At 35.5% G+C, this 11,945-nt stretch overlaps 1 protein-coding gene across 1 annotated transcript; it reads right to left on the bottom strand.

Annotated features, from left to right (window-relative positions):
- Positions 1–738: 738 nt before the first annotated feature.
- LOC123867772 (putative sodium-dependent multivitamin transporter) lies at positions 739–11,508 on the bottom strand. The gene is made up of 10 exons (XM_045910021.1): positions 11,047–11,508; positions 7,691–7,813; positions 6,852–7,414; positions 5,784–5,880; positions 4,854–5,018; positions 4,418–4,575; positions 3,973–4,177; positions 2,995–3,189; positions 1,853–2,017; positions 739–1,155 (listed from the first exon to the last, which is right to left on the bottom strand). The coding sequence occupies exons 2-10, from the start codon at positions 7,805–7,807 to the stop codon at positions 1,120–1,122; spliced, it is 1,701 nt and encodes a 566-aa protein (XP_045765977.1). The 5' UTR covers positions 7,808–7,813; positions 11,047–11,508; the 3' UTR covers positions 739–1,119.
- Between the last annotated feature and the right edge of the window lie 437 nt (positions 11,509–11,945).

Below are 11,945 nucleotides of genomic sequence, written 5' to 3' on the forward strand. Positions count from 1 at the left end.
GTATGTATGTTAAATGGATGTCATCCAGGAAAATCAGAGAATTCCTATGGCATTTATTAAACCTAAATACACGCGAACGAAGTTGCGGGCAATTATCTAGTTAAATAATAATACCTAAGTACTAATTTAAAGTAACATAATTTTTATGTTGAATACTAAAGAGTCCTAATCAAAAAGATAATACTTAATTATAGGTACATATTCTATACAACATACAGACACATATACAAACTCAAAGCTTATAATTTATACTCGTCTCGTACCTATAGGTATTCGATTATATTTATTTTATCACTAGCTAATGCCCGCGTCTTCGTCAGCGTATATTTAGGTCTTTAAAAATCGGGATAACTCGGGATAAAGTAGCCTATGTCATTCAGCCGGGCGATTCAGAACACTCGATTCGGTAAGTTACCGTTCGATAAGACGTACCTACTCTTCATTGAAAAATACGTCTTATCGAACGATAACTTACCGAATCGAGTGTTCTGAATCGCCCGGCTGGTCTTTATCCATGCAAAAAAAAAACTTTACTCAATAATAATTGCGCCGTGATTGAAGGACAAACCAACAAAACAACAAATAAAATAAACAACACACTTTCCCATTTATAATATTGTAGGTACAGCTTTATACAAGTGTCAAAATAATAAATAATATTGTATAATTTTAACCTAAAAAACCTGTCAAGTGTGAGTCGGACTCGCACACGAAGGGATCCGTACAGTCTGGCAAAATAACACTTTTTATTTTTTTTGTAGTGTTAACCACAAATTCTGTTTTCGGATATTAATTACCCTTTTGGGGCTCTAAGACATTACTACCTAGGTCAGCCAAATTTTATGAATCTAGGTAAACAGGAAATACCCTAAATTGAATTTGATTCCCTTGACAGGTCTTGACAGACAGATAGTAAGACAACGAAGTGATTCTATAAAAGGGTTTCTTTCTTTCTTTTGAGGTACGGAACCCTAAAAACACCAGAACCGTTCATAACAATTTAACTAATTCTTAAAAAATAAGTAGGTAGGGGTACCTAACCAGTTCAATATGAACATTGTCATTTTTACTTATAAATAAATATCTTGAGCCTCATTCTCGACTAACGATTTCTGATCACTAATGTTCTTGGCTGTTTTGATTGAGCAGCTCGCACTGAAAAGGAATACTTATGGTTACTCAAACTCAAACTCAAAATCATTTATATTCAAAGTAGGTACTATTGTACACCTTTTGATAGTCATAATTGTTAGATTTGTAAGATAATAAATAGTGGTGATAGTTAATTAGGTACGTAAACTTAAAACTAAAGCTACGAGGGTTCCAAACGCGCCTAAGTCTGAGAAGAGCCAACAACAAACTCGGCCGGGTATTATTTTTTTCTTTACTTAAACTGTTGTCCCAATTTTTTTTCTTTACATACATTAAAATGGTCCTTACATGAAATTGAGTCGATCGGCATCAAAAAAATTTTAGTCGATTTCATTGATTTTTATGGACAACTCACGCTTGACCGAAAAATTAACTATACCAAAATTGTTTTCACAAAAAAAGAGCTCAAGTTTCTTCAGGCAGTTTCCCTGTATCTCCTATGGTTTTAAATTTCCCCAAAGTACAATTCCCCACTATACATTTGTTTCTAAAAAGTCAGTTTAAACAAACATAACAGAGAAGTTGTGGATAAAACTAAAAACATTTAAGCGATAAAAAAATATCATATTTTCAATTAAACTAGATAATGCAATTAATATGAATACGATAGAATTAAAATTTAATTACCTACTTCTAGCAAATAAGTAAAAAAGGATCAAATTACTAAAATGGGCGAAGTAAAAAAAATCCTAGTTCTTACTTGAACGCTCAATTTCTTTTGATATTTTGCTCTCAACCTATTAGCTAGAGGAGGTGTAAACAGCGCGGGGTCAGGATGCGACAGGCCTGCCTTCTGCCAAGGCTGCTCCTGCTTCCACAGTAGGGACACTACGGTCCCGACGACAATAACCCAGACAAAACCGATCTAGAAGAAAAGAAAAAAAAAAGTCACGGAACTTAATTATTTATTAATTTAGATACCTTCAAATCAAATCAAATTATTTATTTGCTGATTGTAGATAGGTCTGTATATAAATTAGTCGTTAATTACATACAATTTTTTATTTCGAGCCACAATCTGCCATAGAAATAGCGTGCAAATTAAAAACACCGAAAGTTTTTTTTTTTTTTGTTGACAATGGGGCATTCTGAATAATTCTTTCAGTGTTTCCTAACAATTATAAATTCTGATTTCGCGTTTGTTCGTGAAGATGATTTAAATGTAGATACAAACCACGACAATACTAATTCAAATGGGCTTTACATACAAGTAAAATTGATAACTAGCTGATGCCCGCTACTTCGACCGCGTGGATTTAGTTCGTAAGAATCCCATGGGAACTCTTTGATTTTCCGGCATAAAAAGTAGCCTATGTCACTCTCCAGGTTTTTAACTATATATCCCATGCAAAAAATTACGTCAATCCGTTGCAAGGTGATTGAAGGACAAACCAACAAACACACTTTCGCATTTATAATAGTTACATCATGATCAACCCATTTCCGCCCACTACTGAGTACGGGTCTCCTCTCAGAATGAGAAGGGTTTAGGCCATAGTCTGCCACGCTGGCCCAATGCGGGTTGGCAGACTTCACACACCTTTGAGAACATGGAGAACTCTCAGGCGTGCAGGTTTCCTCACGATGTTTTCCTTCACCGTTAAAGCAAGTGATATTTAATTGCTTAAAACGCACATAACTGAAAAGTTAGTGGTGCGTGCCCGGGATCGAACTCCCGACCTCCGATTAGTAGGCGGACGTTCTTACCACTAGGCTATCACAGCTTATAGTTACATAACAGGTAATAATAACTAACGGTAACTTTAGTAACTTTTCAAGCGAAAGTTAGCCAAGCCCTAAGAGTTTATTATCACCACTAATTAATGATAAAAGTAGACTTACTGGACTTGTCCACATATAGGAGATTCTATACATGTAGAAGTAATCGCTTGGCTGTGTAGGAGGTATCACTGGTAAGGTCACATTTAAAGGACATCCTTGAACACTGACAGGCAGTCTGACTGGTAAGGGCCGAGGCCCTCCGAAACTTATCCAAAGCGTTATCGCCATACCGCTCAAAAGGGCCACTGATGCACCCTAGAAAGTAAAGAGATGAATAATACTAAAATGTTTATTAATAATTAATTAGATGGTGCTCGCGACTTATTCCGCGTGGATATAGGTTTTTGAATTCCTTTGATTTTCAGACATAAATGCCTATGTACTTATTCAGGGTATAAAATTTGTCCATTCCGAACAGCCAAATCGGTTCAGTCTTTGTGGCGCGAAGGAAAGTGAATTATTGCACACCTCATCACCTATATATTAAATGAAAAAACAGGACCTATAAAGATCTATAGGTAGTCATGCAAAAATGTACCAACCCACAAATTTCCAAAAAAGAGTTAAAGTAAGTATTATCAATTATTTCACGTAAGCAAAATAGAATCTGTCAAAGCTTTGAAGCTATTTGCTTCAAACTGACCATTAAGACATTTCGGCACTTCGGTATCTAATTTCAAAACCACGAGCATCACAAGTCAAACTTTGAAATTCGTTTTCTCAAAACCAATGCAATGTGGCTTGGTAAATGACATAACTGGGTCCAATTATATTTAAAAAAAAAACCAGATGATGTCCGTGATCTCGTTCGCGTGGGTTTAAGTTTTTTATAAATCCCATGGGAATTCTTTGATTTTTCAGGATAAAATGTAGTTAGCCTATGTCCACCCTTAAGATGCAAGCTATCCCTATGCCAAAGTTCATTAAAATCGATTTAACTAATGGGCTGTGAAAACATGGCTAACAGACAGACAGATAGACACACTTTTGCACTTATAATATTAGTATGGATTCTGAATATTAGTATGGATATTGTACCCGTTCATTCGCGTAAGTAGTGAACATTCCCAGTGTGAATAGTCCAAAAAGAGGTCCACCAACTGCTCCGAATATAGTCAGAGAAGCTTGCAACACTCCTCCCAAATGCTCGGCGATGAAAGCCAAAGCGAGGAATACCAAGCCGAAACCACACGCAGCTAACTTGGTAAGCCATGGTATGTATGACGGATTTATTCTACACCACCTTAAGACAAAATACCTATATTAAAATTTTTAAAGCAATTACTCTAATGACTAAAATTTCTTCTAGGTACCTACTATCATCCCTTTTCTAAAAATCAGCTAACCAAAAAGTAATTCCAAAAAAAATAAGTTCAGTGTTAGAAAAGTAACAAATGGACAGAGTTATTTTCGTAAGTATATGAAAGTATAGATTTATGTATGTCCCTACAAATACTAATTTATCCTACATAATATTCTTTACCTGCTTACATAATCCGACAAGGTAACAGCAGCCAACGCATTGCAAGAGGCAGAGATGGTGGACAGAGAGGCGCTGAATATCCCCGCCACGAACAGCCCAGCAAGGCCTGGCGCTGACTTCATTGCGTCCACCACGTAATATGGCATCAGTTGATCTGGCTATATGAAACGAAAGACAACATAATCCGATAAGGTAACAGCGGCCAACTCATTGCAAAAGGCAGAGATGGTGGAAAAAGATGCTCTGAATATGCCCGCTCCATAATTTTAGTAAGACGTATCAAACACAATAACATAATCAAGCCATATCAAACAATAAGTAGTCATATTTTCTCTAACGTTTTACTAATTAGCTCGCTAACTGTTTATTCCATTTGCCATTGTTATGATAGTGAGAAAATAGCGATAAAAAAGCTATAAAAATCCCGTAATCTTACCGAGGTTATACTTTTGTTGGCCATCGGATCACATTCTTTATATACTGCATACATGCTCAAGCCACTTATGCAGGTGACAATGCTCAGGACTGATAGCACAGGCCAGCTCCACCACAGACACTGCTGCGAACGCTCCAAGGTGCTCACTGTGAGAAGACGCTGCACCTGCGCATTTATTACTCTATATAATTTTTCAGGTTCCGAAGGGTGCCAACGGGACCCTATTACTAAGCCTTCGTCCGTCTGTCTGTTTGTCAGCGGGCTCATGAACTATAGAGACATGTAGAGAGTTAGAATTTTCCGATGTCCCGATTTTTTCTTTCCATACAATGAAATGATCCTTACGTGAAACTGAGTCGATCGGCATTAAAAAAAAATTAATCAATTTTATTGATTTTTATGGACAGCTCACGCTTATCCAAAAAATTGACTATGCGAAAATTCTTTTCACAAAAAAGCTGAAGTTTCCCTATGGTTTTGGATTTCCCCATACTTTCCCAGTTACAAAAACACTCTGTAAATATGCTATCGCGGCGTTTTTGAGAAAGACAATTCCATCATACATTATTTTCGTGCAGCTACTAACTATTGAAACAGCGCACGCCACGGAAGCTCTCAGATGAAACGATTTTTCCCTACTATATGACATATAAAAATATAGCCTATGTTATTCAGGATTGATGTAGCTTTCTACTGGTGAAAGAATTTTCAAAATCGATTCAGTAGTTCCAGAGATTACCCCAACAAACAAACTCACAAACTTTACCTCTTTATTATAATAGTGTAGATGTAATATGTATTTTTATTTTTACTATATGGACCTCTCTATGAGTGTAGGCCACCTCCATTTTTTCCACATTTCCTGTCTTCATCTCTTTTTAACCAATTCTCTCCTTAATAATTACTACTAAGTAGGTATGTTGTATTCACCTGTGTATGGTTCACGGCATATAGAGATAGATAAGTGATGCAGCCACCGATTATAAGTGACCACCACGTGTGCCTCTCCGTCGGATCTATGCTGAAACTGAATTAGGTATGATAAAGTTAAATGAAAGTGTAAGATTAAAGTATACCTAGGTACCTACCTATAATACTATTATTATTGACACACGAGATTAATGCTATCCTGAGGATTGTCTATATTTTCGGAGTTATGTGCCTTCTAAGCAATTAAATATAACTTTTTTTTTAACAGGGAAGGAAAACATCGTGAGGAAACCCTGTGCTTGAGAGTTCTCCATAATAAATGTTCTCAAAGGTGTGTGAAGTCTGCCAATTCGCACTGGGCAAGTGTGATAGACTATGGCATAAATCGTTCTCATTGTGTGCTCAGTAGTGGACTAGCGATGGGTTGATTATGGTGATGATGATGATGATGAATGCGCTTCTTCTTCGTTCAGTTTTGGCAGAGTGAACTATCTTTTAGTTTGCGATCTCCCTCCAGCGAATTCTGCTGGTGGCATCACGTACCGACTTCTTACTGGGAGACGGACGATTTTTTTTTTAAATAAAAAATAGCGAGCAAATGAGCAGGCGGGTCACCTGATGTTAAGTGATTACCGCCGCCCATGGACATTTGCAGCACCAGAGGTGTCGCCGATGCGTTGCCGGCCTTTCAAGAATTTGTTGGTCCACCCCTGGAATAACCCCATGTTGTAACTTGTAATCTAGTGGGAACACCGCCAATGGGAGTTGATTCCAGTTTACATGAATTTGTTATGAAATGGATTAATTCCATCTATTCCATATAGTTGGGGAACGAGCATGTGGACATGTGCCCTCCACTCGACCTTATACTACAGAATACTTAATAAACGACCCTTGCATTGCCTACACCCGTCCCCCGCATGCAAGCTATCTCTATGCCAGATCGTTAAAATCGGTTGAACAGGTGGAACATAAAAGGCTCCGGCCCCAATGACATGATCTCGCGCATCAACAACATGGACTTACTTCAAATCACTTCAATTACCTACTTTGTCAAATTGTACTTACTTGGAAAAATCTAACCGCCCTCCGTCTTGAGCTTTGATAAAAATTTGATCAAATCCTCCAAGTTGTATTGACGCAAATATAACAACACTGAACACTGCTCCGAACATCAGAAATGATTGCAACAGGTCAGTGAAGAGAACTGCCTTCATCCCTCCAAGTGATGAGTAGAACGTACAGGCTAAACCAACAACTAGAATAGAAATCAGTCTGTCCAATCCAGTTACAGATTCCAAGACGATGGCCGGCGCATATAAAACTATGCCATTGTATAAAACCATTTGTAGTGTATACGTTAACGACGCTAACATTCTTATTTGAGGTCCAAAACGTAACTCTAAGTATTCGTAAGTACTAGTTTTCTGTAGTCCAAAAAATACTGGCAGATAGAGGCTGGAGGCTATAGGAGTGGCGATTCCGTAGGCAAAGTTTATTACGGCGAATTGCATTCCGAAATAATAGTTTTCAGCCGACAGGCCTAGGAGTGTAATTGCAGACATAAAGGACGCCATTAATGAAACAGCCACTGGGAATATTGACATGTTGCGATCTGCTAAGAGATATTCCTGGAAATGAAGAAAATACGAATTTTATCTATAACATATTACAAAATGGTCCTACCTACAATTATTTGTTTTTATTCGATGACAAGTTAAGGAGCTGTTGTGTAAAAATCTCACCTGGTGGTTTGTGACGGTGCAGTCAGAGATGGAGGCGGGCATAACCAGAAGGAGCATGACAGTGTTTATATTAAGCCCAAAAACGGAGGTTGAACAAAGTCAAATTAGACCACAGCGCTTTTTAATACCTAATTAATAATGTTAGGATTTGTCTGAACTTACATCATTGGTTTTTTGTTTGCCTCCGCTGAATCGAAAATAAAGTCCAATAAAAATTGATGCTATCATTGTTGCAATCATAATGATATAGTCCCATACTCCGAACATTGTCTGCGCCATATTTGCCTGAAATCAAAATCTATGTTGTTACAGTTACTCGTATTTATGGCACTTCTTGGTCTTCCCAAACTTCAAAAAAAAAACCAGCCAAGTGCTAGTCAGACTCGCGCACTGAGATTCCGTACTCGGGTATTTTTTCCAACACGATAAATCAAAAACTATACATAAAAATAAACAAAAATCTGTTTTAGAATGTACAGGTAAAGAAGCCCTTTCATATGATACCCCCCTTGGTATAGTTGTCTTACTTTTAAATTAAAACACATTTTAATTATTTTGTTAAATGATGTAACCACAAATTCGGGGTTTTCAGATTTATTCCTGTATTTGTGCTATAAGACTTACCTACCTGCCAAATTTCATGATTCTAGGTCAACGGAAGTACCCTATAGGTTTCTTAACAGACATACAGACAGACAACAAAGTGATCCTATAAGGGTTCCGTTTTTTCTTTTGAGGTATGGAACCCTAAAGAGGCGTCTATCAGTTGAAGAAAACGATAACCTATTCTTCATAATAATTAATAGAGCCTTGACTAAAACTTAAAAATAGCTAATAACTGTTCACTAACTGATAGGAAATTGTACAATGGTAATAACAAAAGATTTTTTGCTTGCCAAAGTAACCTCGACTAAAAAACTACCTGCCCCTACATAATGCAACTTCAATCATATTATGTATGTACCTACATATTATTATATTTATCTCACTTAGGTAGGTATCTTCGGTAAGTTAAATTGTTACAAAGAAAACACGTTCACCGGCATCCCAGCTTTTATTTTTGAACACTTTTGTATTTCAAGGAAGACGGTACCAGTTCATCGACGGTTGAAACGAATTACCTTTATTATCAAGTTTATTTTAACTTAACCTTGGAGGTCAGAAAATATATGGACATAGGTACCTGTCGTATAAAATTTGATAAAGTTATATCCCAGCATTGTTACCCAGTTATAATATTTTTTCGTTGGAAAGATACGGTTCCAAAATATTTTTTAATGCAGGTAACGTAATATAAGTAGTAAGTTTAAGTATTTATTATGATGAAAAACTAAGTTACAATTATTACAATGTGATCAAAGTCGCAAACATACGGACAAGAAAGCGAGTTGATATTTCATTGCTATCTCGTTCTGAGCTATTGATATGTAATTCATATGTCCATATTCTGAGAGGTTACTTACTTATTACTATGTTTCAAAATTTCATATCTCTAGCTCATTGTCAAGTTCATTTAAAATCAATACAAAAAGTACGGAGCAGACAAACAAACAGAAAAGGGAGTTAATAAAAACGTAGAAAAATAGGTCGCATTTTTATCAGTCGTAGTGGTCCCATTAAAATAACATAGGTAATTCAAAAGTATGCAGCCATCCAATTGATTCAATCAGTTTAATTGCAAATAATTATAAAGACAGACAGAAGCGATTATTTTTCTCTCAAGAAATACACAATAGGTACCTGTTTTATGATTATCTAGTACCTATATAGGTACATTTATATTTTCGTTACAAACTATAGGGAAAAGAGTTATTATTATTGACGGAAACCAGCGTTATCTCGCATCGTGGAAAACTTTATACCTAGAGCAAAAAACCCACTCCAAAAGCACAAAATTTCCGTTTGGTAATTAATCAGGTAAAATCATTTCTAAGATCAATATCGTAATAATCTCAATTATGGTAAAGACTTTATCGATTGATCGATTGTAATTTGAAGAATTTAGAAAGTAGGTCTATGGTTGTAGAAGATAATGAATCTAAGTTAAAATACCTACCATTATCTAAAGAGCCTAAATTCGTCGCTACGCATGAAAATGCCAGTATGTGGAAAATCACAGGTTTTCAGGAGATTTAAACTTAAATACGAAAAAAATTGCTTCACTTTTAGATCAAAACCACATTATCTAACAATATTTATCTCTTGAACGAGCACACGCGCTTAAGAACAGTTTTATACATAATATAATATATGCACGCGCGCCTTTTAAAACCGAAGACAAGTGTAAATTAAAAATTTATAACACCCCCGACAAGTGAAGGTTACAGTAACCAGAAAAGAGCTGATAACTTTCAAACGGCTGAACCGATTTTCTTGGATTATAGCTAAGAACACTCCCGATCAAGCCAGCTTTCAAACAAAAAAAAACTAAATTGAAACCGGTTCATTAATTTAGGAGCTACGATGCCACAGACAGATACACAGAGATACACACGTCAAACTTATAATACCTACCCCTCTTTTTGGGTCGGGCGTTAAAAATTACATGAAAAACGAAAATTCTAAAAAAATACATAGCGGATTTTGTACGCGCAGCGACGTACCTAATATAACGATAGCATCGTGGGTTCCGACTTCCGATAGACGAATTATACTTCCGATAGACGAATTATCATAATAGATAGAGCATAAAAGATAAACCATGAAAAGCGGTGGAAACAAAAGCTCTACCACACAAAATATTAAGGCAAGAGTGTGGTATCTAATTAAATTACACAAAGTTGTTTTCCATAGATTTAATGCATGTTCAATGTAGGTAAGTAGGTACCATATACAAAACAAAACATAATAATAATATGTAGAATGTAGATGCTTCTCAAACGTTAAAATGAAACCCCATAAGAGGATAATAATAACATTGTTATTCTCGTGTGTATAACCAATAACCACGTATGTATAATAATATATACTATTCTATATAATATACTCTATTAAATTCTTTCCTGTATAGGTAGCTATAATCAAAAATGTTTTGAGAAATTAATTTTTAGTACTTATGCCTAAGTATTTTTGATTTGTATTACCATTTTCGGCATGGTTGCGGCAGTTCGCTTCACTCGATTTGACCTTTTAGAGGAAAATAAAAAGAACTCAAAATTGGAATACGCAGGTATGACCCAATCGGGAATCGAACCCGAGATATGTATTTGCTAGGAGTAGGTAGGTGCCTACTCTGTAGATGAATAAGTGTGAAGTAGCTTTACCTGTATATTCTAAAACGGATTTTAATTTATTTTTATGCATAATAGTTTTTTATTTATCATGCGAAATGTCAAAAAAATACGACTATAGTAAGGAACCCTCGGTGCGCGAGTCTGATTCGCACCTGACCGATTTTTTAATTAAGAAAGTTAATAAACTTTCTTGATAAAAAAACCGGCCAGTAGGTACATTACCATTTTTTTATAAGAAAGTTTATTACTTTCATGAAATCACTTTAAAAACCACTGAGCACTCACCTAGTTTTAAATACGTTGGTAGATTGATACAAAATTTGGACTATAGGTAGGTCACTCGGCCGTGATTTTTGACCGGGTGGCAATTATTATGTCCTACTTTTTATATTTTTCATGTCGTTGCTGCATTATAATTTTTTACTCAACACTATTACAGAATAATATTTTGTTAGTGTTTCTCGTCACTAAACCATTTTATAAAAAATATAATAAACTTTTTAGTTTTTGTAATATAAGTATAACTTTTTCACTAACACATAATTATTATCTAAGTAAGTAAGCAAGTAAGTAGGTACTAATATTTTTATTAAGGCACAAAGAGTATAAATTATTATATAAAATGTCTCTTCCAGCGAAGCCCCCCCATCGGAATGACGTTCGTACGGACCAATGTTCATTTGTTTGCATGTTTAATTAAATAATTTAGGTACGTATAACCTCTAACTATAAATGTTTTGAGGTTATGTTCAGATTTCTTGGCATTTCAAATGACATAAGAGTTCATACAAAATCTAGCGCTGTAAGCGCTACGATAGAATGTGAAGTCTGATAAAAACGTAGAGTCGATAATACCACAGTTTAACGAAATACTACTCATTTTATGGAGATAAGTAAGTAAAATTGCATGAGTTTTTTTTTATTGCCTACATTATACCTCAGTTTTATTGTACTTACTTACCACGTAATATAATACTGAAATGTTATTAGGTAGTTTAAAATAGTGCAAAACAATGTAAAAAATCATAATATTCCTTGGAAAAAGTTGAAGTTGAAAATTCCTGAAAAAATGTTACACAAGTTTCATGGTAAACTTAATGCTGTAATGATGGCTAATGGCTTTAATGTTAATATAGATAAAATCTTCGTTCAAAAATAAGCTTCTGCTTCTTTGTAAACAGCGC

Source organism: Maniola jurtina, chromosome 8 (assembly GCF_905333055.1).
Source record: "Maniola jurtina chromosome 8, ilManJurt1.1, whole genome shotgun sequence".
Lineage (NCBI taxonomy): Eukaryota > Metazoa > Arthropoda > Insecta > Lepidoptera > Nymphalidae > Maniola > Maniola jurtina.